Source organism: Calypte anna, chromosome 3, assembly GCF_003957555.1.
Source record: "Calypte anna isolate BGI_N300 chromosome 3, bCalAnn1_v1.p, whole genome shotgun sequence".
Lineage (NCBI taxonomy): Eukaryota > Metazoa > Chordata > Aves > Apodiformes > Trochilidae > Calypte > Calypte anna.
In genome coordinates this window covers 13,917,361-13,937,484 of record NC_044246.1, presented here as the reverse complement: position 1 = coordinate 13,937,484, position 20,124 = coordinate 13,917,361, and the positions used below count along the sequence as shown (strand labels likewise).

The 20,124-nt window shown below is 54.9% G+C and overlaps 1 protein-coding gene across 11 annotated transcripts in view; it reads right to left on the bottom strand.

The window, feature by feature from the left end:
• Positions 1-744: 744 nt before the first annotated feature.
• SLC29A1 (solute carrier family 29 member 1 (Augustine blood group)) overlaps positions 745-20,124 on the bottom strand; it is a 33,486-nt gene continuing 14,106 nt past the window's right edge. For 3 of the 11 annotated variants that reach the window (XM_030447113.1, XM_030447120.1, XM_030447116.1), the window contains 12 exons: positions 7,448-7,530; positions 6,975-7,056; positions 6,539-6,699; positions 6,200-6,339; positions 5,884-6,018; positions 5,611-5,708; positions 5,144-5,234; positions 4,921-5,012; positions 4,667-4,775; positions 4,317-4,402; positions 2,406-2,605; positions 995-1,772 (listed from right to left, as the gene is read on the bottom strand). In XM_030447113.1, coding sequence (XP_030302973.1) covers positions 1,661-1,772; positions 2,406-2,605; positions 4,317-4,402; positions 4,667-4,775; positions 4,921-5,012; positions 5,144-5,234; positions 5,611-5,708; positions 5,884-6,018; positions 6,200-6,339; positions 6,539-6,699; positions 6,975-7,056; positions 7,448-7,476 — 1,335 coding nt within the window. In that variant the 5' untranslated portion in view covers positions 7,477-7,530 and the 3' untranslated portion in view covers positions 995-1,660. Of the gene's footprint in view, positions 1,773-2,405; positions 2,606-4,316; positions 4,403-4,666; positions 4,776-4,920; positions 5,013-5,143; positions 5,235-5,610; positions 5,709-5,883; positions 6,019-6,199; positions 6,340-6,538; positions 6,700-6,974; positions 7,057-7,447; positions 7,531-8,303; positions 8,464-9,172; positions 9,268-13,657; positions 13,879-20,124 lie in introns of those variants that run through there. The other 8 variants (XM_030447111.1, XM_030447115.1, XM_030447117.1 and 5 more) reach the window with 7 other exon arrangements.

The following is a 20,124-nucleotide window of genomic DNA, read 5'->3' as shown; positions in this document are numbered from 1 at the left end:
CCCTCAGCCTCACCCCGCTGCCGGGCCTGCTCCAAGCCGGGGTTTCTCGCCGCCCCTCGCCGGGGACAGCGGAGGGCCGCGATACGGGGGTCCTCCGCGGTCCGCGGCGAGGGGCGGTGGGAAGCCCCGAGGGGGATGGGAGGGGACTCCTTCCCGCGACCAGCGGCGGAGGAACACCGTTGTGGGTGTGGATGTGTAGGGGTACTGAGGCTTCTAGAGCCTTCCACAGGGGTGAGGGGAAGTGGTCCAGGGGTTTCTTCCGGCCGGCAAAGTTGGGGTCTGCACAGATCGGGGGGTATCCGCCGTCCCCATTGCGAGCACACGGGCTTGGATCCCCCGTGATGCGAAGCCGAACCGGCTAAGGAAGCCCGAGGGTGGGATTAGGGGACATCCGTCAGTGTTGTGGGGCGTAGGGGTGGTGGTGTTGGGGGAGGGGGGGGGGAGACTTGCTGGCAGTGGGGGTGTAGTTCCCATCCAGGAACAGGAGGTGGCACTACACTTGTTCCCAGGCACAAGGAAAGCTCCACAGTTCACTGCACCCCAAAAGGCTCCGCTGCAACACCTCCTTCCCACGCTGGCCGACCACCCCGTAGCGGAGAGCCGCAAGATGCTGGTAATGCCGATGCCTGCTCCTTTGGGCCCTTTCCGTAGCCCTCTCACCTGGGGTGACAGAGACACACACACATCCCTCAAGGCGTGTTGGTTTGGTTTTTGGTTTTTTTTTTAGTTTTTTTTGTTTTTTTAATAGAAAATGGCAACTGTACAGACACATTTATACAGACATAAGAAAGCCAAGGGAGAGGCCAGGCCTCCCGCTGCAGGAAGGGAAGGCAGCCCGGGTGGGAAGGGAGTTGCCTGCTCTTGCAGTCTACAGTGGGACCTCCAGTCACACAACCAGAAGCATAAAGAAAACTAGAAAAATCACACACACTCAAAAAAAAACCAAAAAACCCCCCCCAAAAAACACCAAACAACAACAACAACAAAAAAAGCAAAAGCAAAAACAAAAACAAAAACAAGCAAGGAGAAGGGGAGAAGTTGGGGTTTGTAAACCCCTCCTCTGTTAGTGTTGCCACAGTGGGCTACACTGTTCATGAGGGAGGAACACAACGTCTGTCCCTTGGATGCTGTTGTGAAGAAGGATGTATGCCTAGGGGAAAGCAAGGATGGCAAGACTGGCTGGGGCTCTCCCCAGTTAAAAATCTCAGAAGTGGTGTGGGATGTTTCCAAGCCCCCTAGAAGGAGAGGAGAGAAAGTCCCTGGGTGCCTTGGGTACAAGACAAAGAGAGGGAATAACACTGGATAACGGCCTTCAACTCTGTCAGAGAGGAGGAGGCTGAGAATGGCTTTCGGCCTTGAGCAGGGAAAATTACACAGCATGGGAGGTGGCTGGACCTCTCTGAGATCCTGGGGGTCTTACACACACACACACAGCATGGGGAAGGAGAAGGCACGTAGGCCTGAAGGCATCACAGCCGAGCAAGGCAGGAGTCAGGCCAACCCTGCATGAGTGGAACCGTCCCTGGGTGTAACATCTGCTGTGGCAGTGTGATTTAGCAGGGGCAGGCGTGAGGTCTTATCTCCCCACGGCGCCGAGGTGTCCAAGGCCTTGGAGGAGGATGCTGTTTCTCGGTGTCCCTGCACCCTCCGGGTGCCTCTGCTAGATTAGAATTCGGAACAGGAAGGAGATAGCAGCTCCCAGGGCCAAGCCCAGTGACAGGAAAAAGGCCATGATGGCTCCAGCTGTCTCTGCTTCATGGGCATGCACTTTCCTGGGGAAGAAACAAGCGTCAGACCTTTCCTTAGGGACAGGTGCCCTTGTGCCCTGCCACAAATTCAACAGCGGGATGGGAGGAGGTCATAGAGGAGCCAGTAGCTGTGCTCCTTTGTAGCAGAGGAATGGCAAGAATCTACCTTGGCTTCAAGAGCCTCTGTGTACATTATGGGCTCATAGAGAAAGAAAATTGCATGAGGCAGGCTGTCCTTAAGCTCCTAGCACCAGGGCAACCCTGCCTGGGCTCCTGCCGCCATGCACTGCAGCCCACCAGGCCAAGCCCCAGCCTGGCTCCTCATGGTGCCTGTGTTCCTGCACTGGGCACTGTTGCTGACACTGCTGTGGATGCTGTGCCATGCTTTGCTCCCCTCCAAATCCCTGCTGTGCCCAGCCCCTTCCCCAGCATGGCAGGCAGGGGAAATGGGGAACCCCAACAACAGCTTTTTCATCTCAGGGGCATGGAGGCACAAGACTGGAAGACGGGACACTAGGACTGTATTCCCCAAGGTGGTGTGGTGATTGCCCTCTGCCCCTTCTCCAGATTCCAAAGCTGGGCAGAACCAGACTCCAGTTGTGCTGTGGCTGGCATCTGTGGGTGTAACCAGTGCCCCTGTCCCCAGCTGTTACTTACTTGGGCCCAAAGCACATGCAAAGGCTGGCCAGGTAGCCATTGGAGATGGAGAAGAAGATCATGAAGATGATGTACCAGGCGTCATGAGAGAATACGACAGGCAGGTATTTACGGGGCTGCACGTTGCACAGCATGAAAAGAGGGATAAAGATGACACGGAGGGCCACCATCACTGGGAGGAGGCAGCTGTCCTTCCCGGGCTGGGAGAAAAACACATCATTGAGCAGCTGAGAAGTGGGTTCCATGGCCTGCTGGCAGGGGCTATACACAGGCTGTCCCAACTGCACCAGGAGGAGCCACGGAAAGAGGGCAAAGTTGCTGAGAAACTTCCTCTGCTGCAACCTATCTCAATATCACCACTTGCTGTGGTAAGGAGGTCCTGCTAGGTCTATTACCCTGGAATCCTGTTCCAGCCAGCTTGGGAGAGCAGCAGCACTAAACCCAAAACACTGAGCTAGGCTTGTGAGCAACTCCTAAGCCCTTCCTGAAAACAGCCAGCAGGCAGGAGAGCCTCATGCATGCTCACACGGTCTCCTCCTGCAGCAAACCACCACAAAGAACAAGGGTGGCTGAGGTAAATTCCCTCTGGCACCTCAGGGACTGCAAACTGGGTTTTAATCAACTCTTCAGCCTCCTACGCCATCCCCCAGCGAAGTGGGGCAAGATCCAGCAATCCAGGAAAGGAATTATGCTGGGGATGTTTTGGACAGTGCTGGGAAAGGCACAGACCAAAACAAAGTCCTCTCAGATTCTAGCAGAGTCTCTGAAGGCTTGAGGGTGAGACGAAGGAGACACCATCCTCCTGTGTTGTCCCTGCAGCTGGAACCGGGGCAGCCTTGAGACATGCCTGGCTCTGTCTAGAGTCTCCTCAGTGGGGTGCTGGGGTCTCAGGTGGCACTGAGTCTCACTGGTCTGGCGTCAGGAAAGACCCACAGCTGCCTTGGGAGTTGCCTGGGCTGGCATAGCCACGGGACACTTCATGAGCACAGGGGAAAGCTGAGGTTAGGCCATGTCTGTGGGATAACGGGCAGGAGCAGCAGCCTCTCCTGCCTGAGAAGGAGAAAAGGAGCAAGCGGGGCCCCAACCAGGGAAATGAGGCCCAAACCACATGCAGTCAGACTTTCCACCCAGCCTTGTTTTGGAATTGTCTCCTGCTGGGTCATCCCACCAGAGGCTGTGGCCTGGACACCAGGCAATGCGGCTCATGGCCAAGGTTGAGGGCAGCCAGCAGTGATGGCCAAGGGAGAAAGAAGCAGCTCCAGGCTGTGGGGAAACCAGGCCCAGACAGACCCCAAGGCGCTGAGGAGCTTCTCAAAACAAACAGCCTAAACAATACAGGGGGAAATAATAGTTGGGGGGCGGGTTAAGGGGCAGGAAGAAACACAAACAGGACAGCCCTCTTCCTTGCCCACCCCCCATCACAGCTCCCAAACCTCAGCCCTAGCAGCTCTGAGCCAGGCAGAGGAGACGAGAGCAATGGGACACAGCAGGGGATATCTCCGTGACCCACGTGGCATGTCTCTGCCCTGCTCCCAGGACAAGGCTCTTTAAAGCAGCTGTGTCCTGTCCAGAGGCCAGACATTTTATTTTGGGCTGTCCTGTCTTTCACCCTCTTTCCCTGCCACCATCCTGCCTGGCTGTTTGCATAGCTGGAGTGATGGTATGTTTACAGAGAGGCTAAGGTGGAGGAGCCAGCTTCATCCAAGCCATACTGAAAGAGGGGAGGGAAAGAGGATAGGAAAATACTGTGGTTGTTGACTCTGACACATAAACCTCTGCTGAGGACTTAAAGCAGGAGCCAGGTCTGCACCTCCTTCCTCCAAGCCATGGATGACAGCCCCAGTGACAGCCACAGCTGAAGGGCCTGGGGATGAGGAGTGTCTGGGTATTTGCTCCCTGCCCCATGCTTACCCATGTGAAGAGGGCAGTGAGACTTCGTCCTGTCCAGTCAAAGACATTAAAAAGTAGGAAGCAGGAGACAGGGATGAAGTAGAGACCTGCAGAAGGGGGAGAAAGTCACTGATGAGCCCAGGGTGCACCAGACCCTCCTGATGATTGCACAGAGACTATCTTTAAGGTCTGGGTTCTCCTGGTTTTCCACTAAAAGCTGGAATGCTCTCTCAGACAGGCTAATGTCCACATCATCACAATGGTCTGTCTTTCCCTCAGGCAGTCCTGCTACTTCAAGCCCGACTTTTTTTCCTGCCATCTACCTTGTTCCCAGTTTCCTCATATCCCACCCCATCCCTGTCTATACTTACCCCACCTGTTTCCCTCTCCGAGGACAGTGGACACCTTAGCTGTGATGGAAGGAAAGACACCAATGGTGACAGTGAAGACAAAGCAGACAGACACAGCCATGACCCAGAGCTAGGCAGATAAAAGAAAGAGGCTGGTACCAGACACAAGGCAAGAGACCAGCGCAGGGCTGGTCTCCTCTCCCTGTGCATTCCTACACTCTTGCCCCATCCCCTGATATGAGGGACAAGGCAGGAGTTGCTGGCATCTCACAGACCTTCTTAAAAATAACAGTGACCGAGGGCTTCTCATCAGGGTTGTGTACAGGGATGATCTTCGAATTATTCTGCTCCATTCCATTGGGCTCATCTGCAGAGAGAGGTAAAAGTAGGGCATAGCAGTCCCCAGAAAGCTGGAATCTAATTTAGTCCCTCTGTTGTCTCATTCTTCCTCTCAGCTCTTCCTCTTTTTCCTTTCTCTTCCTCCTCTCAGCCCCTCACCTTTCTTAATCAGGTCTCTCTTGGTCTCCAGCTCTGTGTTGTACACACGGTACTCTGTCTTGTCCTTCATGGAGTAGTATCGGAAGAAATCCTGCAGAGAGATAGCCACAGAGAAGTCATTCATGCTGGAAAAAGGCTGCCAGGGACTGTGTGGTAATAGCAGGTATGTTCAATATGGGCAAATGCAATATGGTGAAAGTATCCCTCTCACTTATACACAATACATGTTTTCCTGATCACCCAGAGGACCATTTCCACAGTACCCCAAGGATACTGAGGTATCCAAGGTGGGAGGTATCCCAGAGAGCTCCCACAGGAAGGGGAGAGCTTGTCTTGACCCAGGAGGAGGTGGGTGGTAGGAGCCAAGGCTGGGGTGGTAGCGGGGTGCTAGCCAACACCTTTGTGATGGGATGCATAAAGGTCCCGTGTCCCCCACATCTTTCCCCACAAGGACAACAAAGTCTCACCAGGCGAGGCAGAAGGATGTAGGAGAAGATTGCCAGCACAATCGCTACACAGGCCGTGGTGAAGTAACCGATGAAACTCTCAGGTTGCTGGGCACCAACTGGGAGCAGAGGAAGGGAGGAGATGGGGAGGAAGAAGGAAGAAGATAACGGGGGCTGAAAGGAGCAAGGTCCTGCTGCCATCTCCCACCAGACCCTGGAGTGTGACCCCAGCACATACTGTTGACAGCAGCACTCTGGGAAGGCACTGTCACCTACACAGCAGATATTACTCACTGGCAATACTGAAGATCATCGCCAGAGCAGCAAAGGTGCCTGCCAAGCCCTGCCCACTCATGATGGGAGCTGTGTAGCTGGCAGGCAGAAGCCCTGCCAGCCCAAAGAGGCTGCTCTGCAGCATCGCGCCGAAGGCTGTGAAGGGGAAAGATGAGCAGAATTGAGAAATCAAAGGCAAGGCTGGACTGCACCCCAATAGGAAGCTGAGGCCTCTGCCCTATGAGACAAGGCAGGTCCCCCTCCTCCTAAGCTCTCCCAATGAGGGTCCCTAGCCCTGAGGCTGTGCCCTTTTCCTTCCCCCCTCTGCCTCACGCACAGTTGATGAAGATGATGCTGATCATCGTAAAGATGAAGAAGGGAAGAGGCTCCATGTCGACCTTCACCATAATTGCTGTGACTAAAAACACCACCCCGATGGCCACCAGGCTGCCTGAGATGCGGATCTGATGAGGAATCCTGAAAGAGAGGGTCTCAGTAAGACAAACCCACCCTGTGAGGCTGGGGCTAAGCTCTGCCATGGGAATCCCAGCCAAGGACCAGTGTTTTGCTTTTGACTTGACTGAACAGGCTACACCTTAGCTCAGTGCTGGGGCAGGAGGATGGGCCAGGGTTGGGTGGCCATACGTAGGTGGCAGGGGCAAGGAAAGAGGTTCACCTCTGGTGTATGAAGGAGTTGAGGCAGGTGAAGATGAGGAGGGGCACCATGGCGCAGAGAGTCATGAAGTTGTCAAACATGGACTGTAGGTAGGAAGGGGCCCCACTGGTCTCGTTTCCGGAGTGGCTCATGTCTGGGTCCACGAGGCGGCCGATGAAATACTGTGAGGGAAGGAACCTGGTGGGGCTGAGGTGCTATGAGCCCCGCCCCTCACAGCACATTAAGGCCATCCTTGTCCCTCCAGCCTCATGCCCAGCCCAGGGCTCCTCCTGACACCTCAGTGCCACTTGTCCCACCCAGGTCACCCAAGCTTCTGCCTCTGGTGTGCAAATGTTGGGGCTCTATGCCATGCCGTGCTGTCACCATTACAGCATGGTCCCTAGAGGTGACAGGGAATGATTAGTGCCATGGGCAGCAGTGGGAGGGATGCCCTCACCTCCCTGGCAGTCATGAAGAAATTCCATGGCAACAGTGTTCCCAGGCCCAGGATGAAGAAGATCAGCCAGACAGCCTTGTACCTGTGGAAGGGACAGAGTGTTTTGGAGCAGGACTCCGGGCAGAGCAGAGGTCAGGCACCATTTCCAAGTGTCCCTGTCCCACAGCCCCTGCCAGCCTGTGTTGCCAGAGGAGATGTGATGCTGCAGAGGGGCTGTGGAAGGCCCTCCCCAGGAGTGTACAAAGGCAGCAGGGGGAACTGGCTGCTCCTCAGCATGTGTCACCCAGATGCACAACGCCATTGCCAAAGCTGAGGAGTCATGCTCTCCAGGCGTGTCCCAGCTCCAGGGACTGTTTACAGCCAATTTGCTATGGAAAAGCTGATGGAGACAGCATAATGGTTAAGGGACAGCTTGTCAGCTGCTGAGTCCCCCCGTCTGCTATCCTGGATGTGCCCCCATAGCCTGGCATTACCTATCTTGAGGCCCATCTCTTGCTGTCATCTTCTGTGGGAAGGGTTAGAGCAGATCCCAGAAAGTCTCGTGGCTGTTCTCCACCTGGAAAGGCAACAGAAGATTTTATGGAGGAGTGAAGGATGTGGGTGAGGCAGGGGCAGTGCTGGTTTTAACCCCTCAGCCGTGCTGACAGGTAAAGGCTCCACACTCCCGATAGCAAAATGGAGCCAGCAAATGGGAAGAGCAGGCACAGCAGCCTGGGAAACCTGTGGCTGAGAGCCCTTCAGGTGAGGGGCTGTGACACACGGCCATAAGCTGCTAGCCCTGGAACACCAAGCCTCCCTTCCAAAAGGGTAACTGCTTTCCAAAGATGGCCAGGCTGCCCGGCGCCAGCTGCCTGCCCGCTCCTCAGCAGGCTCTTAAGGGATTTGTGAGCCCGCAGCTCTCTGCCCCCAATCCTCCGGCTGTGAGCAGAGCGTAAGCTCGGCAGGCTGCGTCCACCCTCCCTGCCCTCCCCACCTCCCTCCAGTGCCCGGGGCACGGCAGCGCAAAAGAACATTTAATTCAGCAGCCTTTCCGGCCAGAAATGTGCAAAAACCCCCACCATTTCCCATTACCACTTCCCTGGACCTTTTGCAGCCCTTTCCTGTGTCACCTTGGAACACCAAGGGCGTCTCTGGCACTGTTGTGCCCTCCCCAGCACCCGCTGCTCCTTCTCCTCCCATCACTACCTGTGCCACCACCCTTGCCGTTGCTCTCCCCATACACGAAGCCCCAGGAGCACCGAGAAGGGACATTCCCTCCCCCATTCCCGTCCCCCCACGGCCCTCTTCCTGGGGTAGAGGGGGATTAGCCGCCCTGGAGAAGCCACAGGCCTGCCTTGTCCTTTTCCACTCCGGGCGGCGCAGCATGGGATGCTTCGGCACCTTCTCCAGGGCTTCATCTGCTGCGGGGCTCCCGGCACTCAGCCCCCGGTCCCCCCGGGGCATGCCCCTCAGCCACCCACACCGCTGCCGGCTACGGCATCCCTGCCAGGTGGGGTGTGGGAGGAGCCGGGCAGGGAGCTGCATGCTGGGATCTGTAGTCCCTTACAGCCCCGGCGCCAGTTAAAGGAAGAGATGCCCGTCCCTTTGTCACAGCTACCCGCTTGGATCTGGGCACAGCTCGCTTCCTTCTCCCTGTGTGGTCCTGCAGGCTGGGGAGCCTACAGCTACGATGGAGACGAAACACAGCCGGCAGGATGCGGAGAGAGATGGGAAGGGTATTTGCTGCTTGGAAAAGCCAGCACAGCATGACAGGTACTTAGGCACAGACCAAGAGCCCCACCAACCCTGCAAGTGCCACCCGGTCTTCAGCACAGCTCCCTCGCAGGCAGCTCAGGGCATGGTAGCTCCTGCTTTGGGAGCCACCTGGTTTCTAGAGAAAATATACCCAAATCCCCTTCCATCAGCTTGCCAGTGCATCTGTGGACATGAGATGCCCCAAACCCTGGATTAACAGGGGTTTTGCAAGCACAGCTGCCAACCCTCTTGCACAGAAACCCCACCAGGCCTCTGCCTGTCCCCAAGCAAATATCTCACCCCAAAACAGGTGAGAGAGCCCCAGCTCCCACTGTAGGTCCCCAGCAAGTCCTCAACCTCTTAACCCCCTTGCTCAGACAGTCCCCTGGCTCCCTTTCCAGCCTCCCATCAGGTCACATTTGCATTCCAAGACACAGGGGTGAGGAGCAACCCCACAAACATACCTGTGGAGGACAGAGCCAGGACAAGCCCTGTGCTCAGTGTACTTGAAGGCGTCGAGTGCCCTCTCTTCCATACACCCCTGCTCTTGAGAGTGAGTGTCAGGCCCTGGCTCAAGTCACAGGGACTGGGGCCATGTGGGTCTAGAAGCATCCAGGGAGGAGGAGAAGAGGTGTCGGGTACCAGAGCTGGCACATGGCCCAGCTCCCACTGCCCAGGCACCCAGGGAAGGCAGGGAATAAAGGAAGGGTGTTATGTAGGAGGTGGCAGGAGCTGGGGGTGGCAGCGAAGAGGCAGGGGGGCAGTTAGGTCTTGAGGGGTGCTGGGGCAGGGAGCTGCATGCTGCTGTGCCATGCTGCTTTCCCAGACACCTCCTGCTTCTGTCCAGAGAGCACCCACATCCCTGTGTCAGGAGCCTGACCTCCTCAGCAGGCATTCCCTGGCTTCCCAACCACAGCCTCCTGCCTGCTCTGTTTGTTTTCTGTCTCACTTCACTAAGTGCCTCCTATTTTTTTCCACAAAGAGCTGGTGCCTGCCAAGAGGTGCACGGGTCAGCACTCATTACGGCAGGAAATGCGTCCAGCCGCCGGCTCTAACAAAAACAAAACTACAACAAACAGAAAAGGTCACATGAACCAACAACAGCAACAGGTGGCAACCTGGCTCCCATCTGGCAAGAGTAGCCCTATCATAAGGGACCAGAGGACAGAGGCCACTGGGATGGCACAGCACAGCTCTAACCACCTCCTGCAGGAGTCTCCTGATGTTTAGCCTGGCCACCAGCTTGGCTTGAGAGACAGAGCTTCAGGAGAAGTAATGGTGTAAGGACATCTGTTTTGTTCTTGGGCTCACAGTGGGCTGTCTCATCCCATTGGAGGAGATGTCTCAGCAGAAGGAGCAAGAAAACAAAGAGTGGGCTTAACAAACCACTGCCTAGCACCTCTAAGCAGATTCAAAAAGAGATGGAAAAATTTTAATTGCCCATTCATGCCACACAAAGGCCTTGACAGGTGCTAAGTGGCACCTGTGGTATTGGGCCACATGCAGCCCAATTGCCTGCCAAGCCTTGGAAACCCAAAGCACAGGTGGCTGTCACCAAAACCACCTGACCTCCTCAGAACTTGCACTGCAGGACAGCCACACCTGCAGCCATTTGTCACTGTGCTTCAGAGATCTCCCTGCCTCTCCCTTCCCACACATCACATTTCTCCTGCTCCTGCTTCACCGAAGGTGAGCATAGAACATGCTTGGCTTTCCATTTATGGCACTGGGTATCTGTGCTATGGGAACAAGAGCTCTTTAAAGGAAAGTTGCTTAAGCTACACCAAGCTTAGCACCATCTTTGCAGTCCATAGACAAGGAGCTGCCAGCAGTCCTGATGGTGAGCACCCAGCATCCTCTGCCTCCTCTCCCAGGGGGAATCACTTTGCAAGGATAGGGTCATCACTTCTTTCAAATGCAGCCAAGATGGGGCAGGACCAAATGCCCCCTCAGGCTCACACAAGCCTTACATCCACTAGCTGCCCTGGGTGACACCTGAAGCCTCCTGGCAGGAAGTCGGATCTGGGGGCCCACTGTGGCAGGGAACAAGCCCAGTATAGCTGTGCAAGCCACACCAGGCCCTGGTGGCTGCGACTCAGGTGGAAGATGATACTCCCAGACAGCCTGCTACATGGGATTTCATTTGCATGGCTGAACTCTAACCGAGGTGCTCAGAGGTCCTCCTACCTTGTGCTGGGGTCCAGGGAAGAAGCCTCCCAGGCAGCGTCCTTCCTGCCTGCCTCCACCTTCAGCCACCACCTGTGAGAGCACCTGCTTGTATTTCACAACATGTATGAGTGTGCGCAGTTGTGAGCTGTCAATGCAATACTGGGACAAATGCAAGCCCTCCCAAAATAAGGGCAGGTACCCTCAGTCAAATCAGAGGCCAGTCTGTCTCAAAAGCTTGTCTCTATCAGAGGGCAAAATCAGATGCCAAGTAAGGGTAAGAGTGGAACAGGCATCGACTGACTCCCCAACTACTTCCCCAGCCTCCCAGGGACACGCTGTTCATGTGTTTTGTAGCCCATGGTGGGTTTCACTTCTGTGAAAACTGTTTCCTCCTCCTACTTGGGAGCCTCCGAGCAAGGACAGCACCTTTCTCCATGTGCAGGGCCTCAACAAGTGCTCCCTCACTGTCAAAGGGTGGATGAACATTGGAGTGGCTTCTTCGTACAAGTCATGGCTTTACAGGCCTGGATTGTATACACCCTTCAGCACGTTTTCCAAACGGATAAATTTTACTTCAATTAGTCATCCAGACAAGGCTCCACGCCTTTGGTCCTCGTTGCTTTCCTCTGGTCCTCGTTGCTTTCCTCCCAGCCTTCCCTGGCTCCCCTAGACCCTTCCAGAGATGCTGTAGCTAGAGGCACACAGGGACTGCAAGGGGGCAAGCACTGAATTTGAAGGGCAGCGCAAGGTGTTCTGGTTTTCCTTCTGATTTGTCACTCACAAAGATGATCTGATGTGGTTTTGTGTGCACTGAGCCACCCAGAACAGCCCCAGGCCTTGCTGCAAGTGCCCAGCTCAGCATGTAATCTTGTTTGCAGATTTGGGGCTCCTCCTGCACTCCATCTATCACTTGATATTTATCTAAACTGAATTTCATCTGCCTACTGCCCGGTGATGTAATGATCATCTATACTCTTCCTAGCTGGCACTTGCCCTCACAAACTTGAGTAATCTAATCACTTCAACATGCTGTGTCATCTCATTGCTCATTCCCTTTTCCAGGACACTCACAAATGCATTGAAAAAACCCAGGACCCGATGCACCACATGACCTTTCCACCACAAAAACTGACCACTGACTCCTACACTCTCCTTCCTGTTTTTGTACCAATTACAGAGCCATGAAAGGACCTTCCCTCTTGACCAGCCAGTTCACTTAAAACCTCGGCTGAAAGCCCTGGGTGACTGTTTTTTGTGAGGTGGCCTAAGAGCCACAAGCCCAGAGTCCCTATGAAGCACTGTCCCATCCTGTGGGTCCCTCAGCAGAAGCCTTCTCAAAGACCCTGTTGCTATGCAGGCATCTGGGCAGCACAGCAGATTCACTGGTCAACTTTTCCCTGAGGTTGCCTCCAGCCCTTCTTAGAAATGAATATCACATCTTTCCCCCCTCCTAGTCCCTGAGGGTCAAGGCAGTTGTGAATGAATGACGAGAGACCACATGTGACAGCCAGTTCACCCTCCCTTTCCTTCTGGTGAACACTGCCTTGCCCTACTGACTTGCTGTTAAGCTTTGCTTTCTAACCTTTCCTCTGCAGATGCTCCAAGAAGTCCTCAAAAGGAACATGGGAGAAACGTCTTAGGCTCTTCTGAAGTGTGCAGAGAGGCAAAAGCTTCATCTAGCTTTTCTGTTAGGGTCTCTTCTTCTGATGCCCCATCCCTGCAATGGACTGTGGAAGGCTTCCTACTCCTAATGTGCTTTGTGAGCAGTTTCCACCAGAGCTGCTAACACTTCCTATTATTTTTGTTCTCCTTTCCAAGCCTTGCCTGTCTGCAAACAGGCTTGCTGCTCCATCCCTTCCTTCCATCCACTTGTGCCTATGTCCTGGGGGTACTTCTGCCTTCCCCCCCCACCTCATTGCTTGCAGACAAAGCCCGCTGCACCACAATAGCCTGGAGGGCAGAAAAAAAATCTCTTGCAAGGCAGTCCATGCAGTAGGGTCAACATTTCTGAAATGTTTCACCTTGATCCCTCCACTCCTCCATGGGCAAAAAGAGGGTCTAGCAGCTCTAGACCCTTTCTGTCCTCAGGCTTGTGGACTTGCAGCCACCACACAAACTCCCCGCAAAGCAGAAGCTGTGGAGGTTGTCCCCATTCCTAGCACCCGTGGTGCCCTCAGCTGTTATCTCGGCTGCCGGGTGGTGCGGGGGGAGCACTCGGCTCCGGGGGTTATGTTTTGAACTGTGCACACCAGCCAGATGCAAAGTCCCTTATCTGGAGTGTTCAAGGAGCCTCAAGAGGCTCCCTGGGGGCCCTTGCCCCCGGCAGGTAAAGCAATCCGGCCAGGCTGCAAATTCCCCAAGGCCCAGTGGGACATTTGCACTGTCCCTGAAGGGCTTCCCACCAGGGAGAGGGTTGCAGGCAGTGACAGGGCAGAGCCAGCCATAAAGCTACCCTAGGACACACGCAGCTGGGACTCTTCCACCCACCACCCCATAAGGCTATAGGTGTCCACCTCCCCACCAGGGTGCTGAGTGGGTTTCCAGCCCTGACATATCACTGCCCAACAAGGGGGTTCCAATGATGAAAGCCCCACACTAAAGACACACACTTTTCTCTCCACAGCACTTAGTGAGTGCCCCAACTCAGGCATGCTTGGTCCCCAGCCAGAGAAGACCCCTCCAGGCACCCCTGCTACTCCCTGGAAAGGGGATGGGTGCTCCTGCTCAGTGTCCCATCAAATGCTGCAGGGATGTATTTAATGATACAGCAAGAAGCTTACCAGAAGGGAAAGTTGGTCTCAGACCCTTGCTCTTGGTCACTTCGATCCACGGGACTGCAGGGCTGGTGCAGCCTGGAGAGAGGCAAGAAAAGCCCTGCAAATACCAGAGTCTGCTCCAAGGCCAGTGGTTTGGGGGTGCAGGAGATAGAGCACCCGGGGGGGCTGGAGCTTACAGGGAACGTCATGTCTCAGGAGGCGTCAGAGGGGGAGAGATAAGCTGCTCTCAGGAGCATGTTTGCAGAGACAGGATTTGCAGGAGCTCTTCCGAGGAGCTGGTTTCCCTGATGGCACCCACTCAGGCTGCTGTCCTCAAGAGAAAGGACCATTCCCTCCAAACCACAACCCTGATCTGCTTCTCATCAGCCTGAGGAAGAAGACATTTTTCCAGGGCTAGGTTCAGGCTTCATTTGCTGAAAATAGAGATGATTTCTCCCAAGGTCAGAGGGAGGGATTTTGTTAGGGCTTCACTAAATGCAGCTGCAGAAATTTCCAAAACAAGGCAGGAACCATCTCCAGGACCTGGAGTGTGCCTCCAGGCAGCTCTCAGCACCTGTAGGGACTGCTTGCAGGTGGGGGAGGGGGAATGACCCATTCTGGGCAGGTACAGAGACTCACACCAAGCTCATGTCACCTGGCCATAGTTTCCTATGGGATGGCCATAGGTTCGGGGAGAGCCTGGAGGTGCTTCTCCCCAGGCCTTCCTCTTCATCTGGCATCCTCTGTAGCCAGCACCACCCCACAGCCCACATCCACAGGGCTGGTCCAAGCCTGCCAGGGGTGCTGGTGTGGCCAGTGGAGGTGCTGCCTGTCTCTGCCCAGGGGCCATGGAATTGGGGCTTCTGTGGGCAGGGGTGGTCCCCTGGGCTTGGCCTGGGGGCCACAGCAGGAAAAGGCACAATGGGAGGAAGCTACATTTCCTCTTCCCAATAGAAAAAACCCTACAGGACCCCTGGGCAGAAAAACTGGACACCATTAATGTGAAAATCAGCTGGGAGCACAAGGAGTGGCCAGAGGAAGCTCCAAGTCGGGAGAAGGTTCTCCTTGCATGGAGGAGCCTGGGCCTTGGTGCATGCTGGGCCAGGACAGCCATGCGTAGAGAACTGTGGTGACCCCAACCATGCCACAGCACAAGGCACAGTGCTGGCTCCCACCTGCCCCCAGCCCAGCCCAGCCTCCTTGTTTCCACCCTGTCAGGTAGGAAGAGGGATGCTCCCTGTTGGGCTGGGGCAGCACTTAGGTAAAAGACTCCTGGGGCACAACTACCAGATGCACCTCTTCTGTTTTAGTAGCTTCCCGCAGAGCCATGCTCAGGCTTGCTCAAGAGGAATCTCCATCAGTATAGATGATATCTCAGTTGGCCGCACCTTGGGCCGCAGCAACAGCACACTGGAGGGATGGGCTGAGCCTATGGGACTGCATCCCTGTTTTCCCCTCATGTCTGCAGCTGAAAGGAGCAAAGGTGAGATCCGTAAAGACGAAGCACACAGCAAAACAGGACAAGACCAAAGCAGCCCATTAATCACACAAATCTGAAGATAAGGACTTAATGAATGTATGGAAAGAAACCCAGGGAACCAAGTCCCATATCCAGGGTTACCCTTTGGCCAGGGTAACCAAAAAGGGGGAAGAAAAAGCTCCATACCCTGCCTTCTCCTGGACTTGGTAGGGCCATATCTGCCAGCAACATGTGGTTGCTCTGAGGTGAATCCTCAGGGAGCAGTACGGGAGTAGAAAAGTAGGACTGGAATAGGCTATCTCCCATTGTTGGTCCTCAGGGTGCTAGAATGGAGCAAGAAGATTCCTCCTTCATTGCTTCCTGGTCTTGGCCCCAGAACTGAGCTCAGAGCTGGCAGACCTGAGAAAGAGTCAGTCCACAAATGACACCAGGAAACTGAGCAAGGAGCAACCTGTGGTGAGGGGCTGGGGAAGAAGGACAGGTACAGTTTACACTGCAGCCAGAAGTCCTCAAAACAGCCCATTCAGGGAGGGGCAAGGCAGGGGGGCTACAAAATCACTGGAAAGTCAAAAAGCCGCTCTAAATCCCTCCCCACGTTATGCACAGAGCCCCTGCTACACACAGAGCCCCTCGTGGAGGAGGCCTGGAGGGCTCAGCTCAAATCCAAACACATTCCCCCTCCCTAAATGCCACTGTGCACTTTATGGGGACTCCTCTCCCCATGAAAAGCCCAAGCCCAGGGCTCACTCACTTGCTCCCAAAAGCACAGCTGCTCCTGAAGCAAAACCCTGCACAGGCTAGTGCAGATGCAGAGCTGCCCAGGAGAAGTCACAGCCAAATGGCAGCAAGAGCACCTGCCCACAGCAGCCCCTGCTTGCTGCCATCCAGCCACGCACCCCAGGGCACGTTTGCCTCCTGGGGGAAAGGCTCCATCCTGCCACCTCTGACTCCTTCCCATATGAAGCAGATACTGGATGGAAACATACAGAGCTGGCAGTAGGCCAGCTGTTGAACAACATGCCCCTGGGCAGTGCTGCTCCCTTGCCTCAGCCACCCAGGCAGGTGGGAGAGCACCCCTGGGACTGGATGGAGCAAGCCTTGTGCCTACACTCAGAGGACTCACTGGAGTGGCTGCAGCACACTGCCAGCCCTGCCAAGGGCTGCACAGGGGCAGAGATTATTTTGCACCTCTCAAAAGTTTTTAGGAGGCTGGTCTGCAATACACATCTGCTTCCAATTTAGTGGGAGGGGCAGACGAGTGAAGAGAGATTCAGAACAACGCGACCTTCCCCCTGGTGTTACCATCTCCCCAGCTCCCAAAATTTGAAGGGGCGATTCCTCCCCACTAACCAGCAGACCCCTCGCAGAAGCTGGGATGGATATGCAGGAGCCAACCACCACTGGACCTGTGGCGGGTCGAGGTTCTCCCTGTCCTCTGCATGTCAGCTCTGCCCAGCAGCCAAGACAGAAATACCAGGGCTATTTTGAGTCCCTGCAGACCAAGCGGCCTTTCCCTTGTAGGTCAGCTCAGAAACAGGGGCCCTGGCCAACCGCTGTTTTCAGCATGGAACACCCACAGGCCCACTGGGAAAGGTGGTGGGGAGCAGGGAAGCAGGCTTTGGCACCTGTCACAGTCCCATGCTGTCCCATGGAAGCTCTGTGTCAGGAGACGGGATGCATCTGTCATCTTCCTCACCCTCACACCCCCTTCATTCTATCCAAGGGGCACTGCACAATGCCCAGAAACAAAAGCAGGGAGAAGTGATGAATGCCCTATCTGGGTCTGAGTTGGGGGCACCCCAGGAGCCACACACCTGCATATCTGACAGCTGACTTTAAATTAGGCTGAGGGGAAGATGCTGCCTGCTGAGAGCCAGGTTTGCCACATTCCTGCTGCCCAGTAGTGTTGCATGGGCAACACCAATTTTCCAAGGAAATAAAAGCCAAGGTGGCAGCATGCCATCAGTAGTGTGGAGCAAGAAAAAGACTTGGAGTAAACACCCAGGGTGGGTGCCGCCTCTGGCACCTCTTTTCCTCCTCCCTGAACAGCTCAGCTTTCCCAAACAGCCTGGCAGGACTAAGGTCTCACATGTGGAGCTTGAGCAAGGCTCAAGGCGGACACCTCCTTTGCAGGGAGTAAGTCAGAGCCCAAACCTCTTGCTCTTGGCACTGGCCTCGGCTAACCCACAGCAAACAGGAAAACCTCTGTGCAAGTAGGATCAGGCAGGGAGAGTCAACAGGAGGTGGGGAGCTCACCCCCGCGTCTGCCCAAAACCTAAGAAAACAGACTCTCCTGCACAATCAACAACATGCCTGGCAGCAAGGAGGGAAAGGACAAGTCACATCCCCTCTGAAACCCAACCCACAGTCATTGCCACATCCGTGTAACCAGCCACCACCTGGTCGACCACAGCCACAAAGTCCTGAGCTGCCTGGGACTGTATCCTCAAGGATGCCTCAAGTGCTGGAGACCCCTGCATGAGGGTCCCCTGGTGTTCTGCTCCTGCCAAAACAGCACTTTTGGGAAGCTGGTGTTGGCTTGCATGCTCTGCTGACACCCCAGCCTCCCCTGCGTGAATTTGGAGAGTAAAGGAAAGGAGGGCAGCGCTGAGACTTCTTGCCAGGAGACCCGAGGGTAGCATAGCCCCTGCAGAAGCAGGCTGGCCATCCCGCCAGAGCTTGCCTGGGTGCTGGAACACACAGGGATGCAGATGTACTCCCATGGTGATGCTGGGTAATAGGGAGCCTGGGGGTTGACTTCCGCTGAAGCAATCTCTTTCTGGCACACCGTGTCCACCCCACAGCCACAGGGAAGGGAGGGAGGGACAGCTGGTGGTGGACAACTTGTGTTTGTTTCTCAACAGTCTGGATATTTACTGCCCTTGGGTTTTGTTTCACTTCGAAGGCTCTGCTTTTTGAGCAAGCCCAGCTGCAGAGCCAAAGCAGGGGGAGCTCAGAACCTTACGGCAGCTCCCTCAACTCCCTGCAAGGCATGGCTTCTGGCCCCATCACCCAAGAACTCCTCTCCTGCTGCCTCAGGGGTAGCAGCTCTGTCCAGGAACATGCTGGAAGATCAATTCCCTGATGTGGTTGACCACACAGTCACACCAGCCTTCTATTGTCAAAAGGAGACGGTGTGAAGAGGAGAAGGAGAAGCTGCAGGGGAGGGTGGATCACTTCTTAATAGCTTAGTTGTGGTGCTGTTGGTTGGCCTCCTACCATGGTTAATGGTTAACACTCCAGTACTTGTTGGGATGGCACAGAGACCTACCCAACCTTGATGTCCTCATCTGCCACCCAACACCTACAAACCCTGATGGGCTGAACGCACTCTGTTCCTCATGTGCATCCCACAGCAGCAGGCTCCCTGAAGGGGCAGAAGACCAGCCCAGAGCAAATACTATTGGCAGGCTCATCCACAGCACTGTGGGAGTATATCGCAGGGAAAAAAAGTGGAATTGCCTTCAAATTGGTCCCGAGGCCATGAAAAGCCAAAGGCTGGCAGTTCTTCCGACCTGGAGCCCTTGGCTCAGACCAAGAGGGGAGGTGTGCCACCCGTTCCTTCTGCCTCCCCAAGTTGTTCTCCAGAAGTAATGACCAAGCCTCAAAGGAAGGAGGTCCTCTCACAGGGGTTTGCCACAAGCAAACCCGTAGCAAAACTCAAACAGGGCTGCCCACCTCAAAGTCCTTACTGTCTTTGAGCTTCTTTGGGCAAGCCAGCCCTCAGCCACAGGTGTAAATCAGCTCCCTGTCTGTGTGGCATTGGTGGGTGGTTGTGCTACCAGGTATGACCAACCAGGCAAGGCTGAGTATCACACTTGGAGCTGCAGCATGGGTGGCAGCTGCAGAAACCAAGCAGGCCCAGGTGAGATGCCCATCTCCCCAGCAGCCTTCTAAGAACCTGGAGTCATCTCAGAGGCAGTCCAAGGGCACTGGTACACATTCAGGTTGTTGCCTTGCCCTCGGCACAGCAAGGCTGATAACCCAGTTCTGATGCCATGACTCAGCCTCTGTACATGTTTGTAGCAGGCTGCTCACCAGGTGGGAGGCTGACCACACAACCCTCTTGTCCCACCCAGATGCTTCCAACCCAGCTGCATCCCTCCTAGCCTTGCTCTTCTCTACATCCAGCCCCCGTCTGCCTCATCCCTCTGCAGCTTTCCAATTCATTCACTCCATGAATTCCCAGCTGGAAATTTCACAGCGAGGTGCTTTCCCACCAGACAAATCCTAAAGGAAATGAACTGAAGCAAATCCCAGTGGCAGTGGTGTGGTGGGAGGAAGGCAAGAATGCTCTGTGGATATCTGCCTGACTTCCTGCTGATTGCTTCTTCATGAACCAGCAGGCAGACAATAGGTCTCTGCCCCTCTTTGGCCTCAAAAAAGTCAGTGTCCTAGAGATGAAGCCTGACTCCGCTCACCCACAGCTTTACTGAGAGACTAAAAGAGCCTTGAGAACTGCTCCCAGAATGTCAGGCTCACTGATCTGTGTCACAGATGGTGCACGACAGTCACGCATACCCAATGCTTTAAAGGGATCAGTGAGACCAGGGAAAAGCATGTGCCAAGCCAGAGCAGGACCAAAATGTCACAGCAGTTATGTTCTTCACACGATCAGCATCTGCAATGAAGTTACAAAGGGCTAGTGCTATCCCTATGCAGCAGCTATCTTTGTCTCATGGAAGTAACCAGCCTCATCCAGGTTCTTCATGCAGCACCAGGGCTTCTCCCCCACATGGGGACCCTGGGGTACAGCCAATCCCTTGACAAGGTCAGCAGGGTCTGGGGTGGGAGATGGAATGAAGTGCTGCATCATGACCTTAGCTGGGGGCAGTGGGATCCCTGCAGACTGCATATCCGAATGTAACCAAACCCACCCAGGGTCTACCCCTACTCTGCATGCTTCTTTCTCCATCCCACATCTTGCACACTGTTAACCTAGAAAGCACTTAAGTCTTTATTGCACTGCTAAATAGCTGTGTGGCCGTTAAACCCTGACTCCTGCCTATCT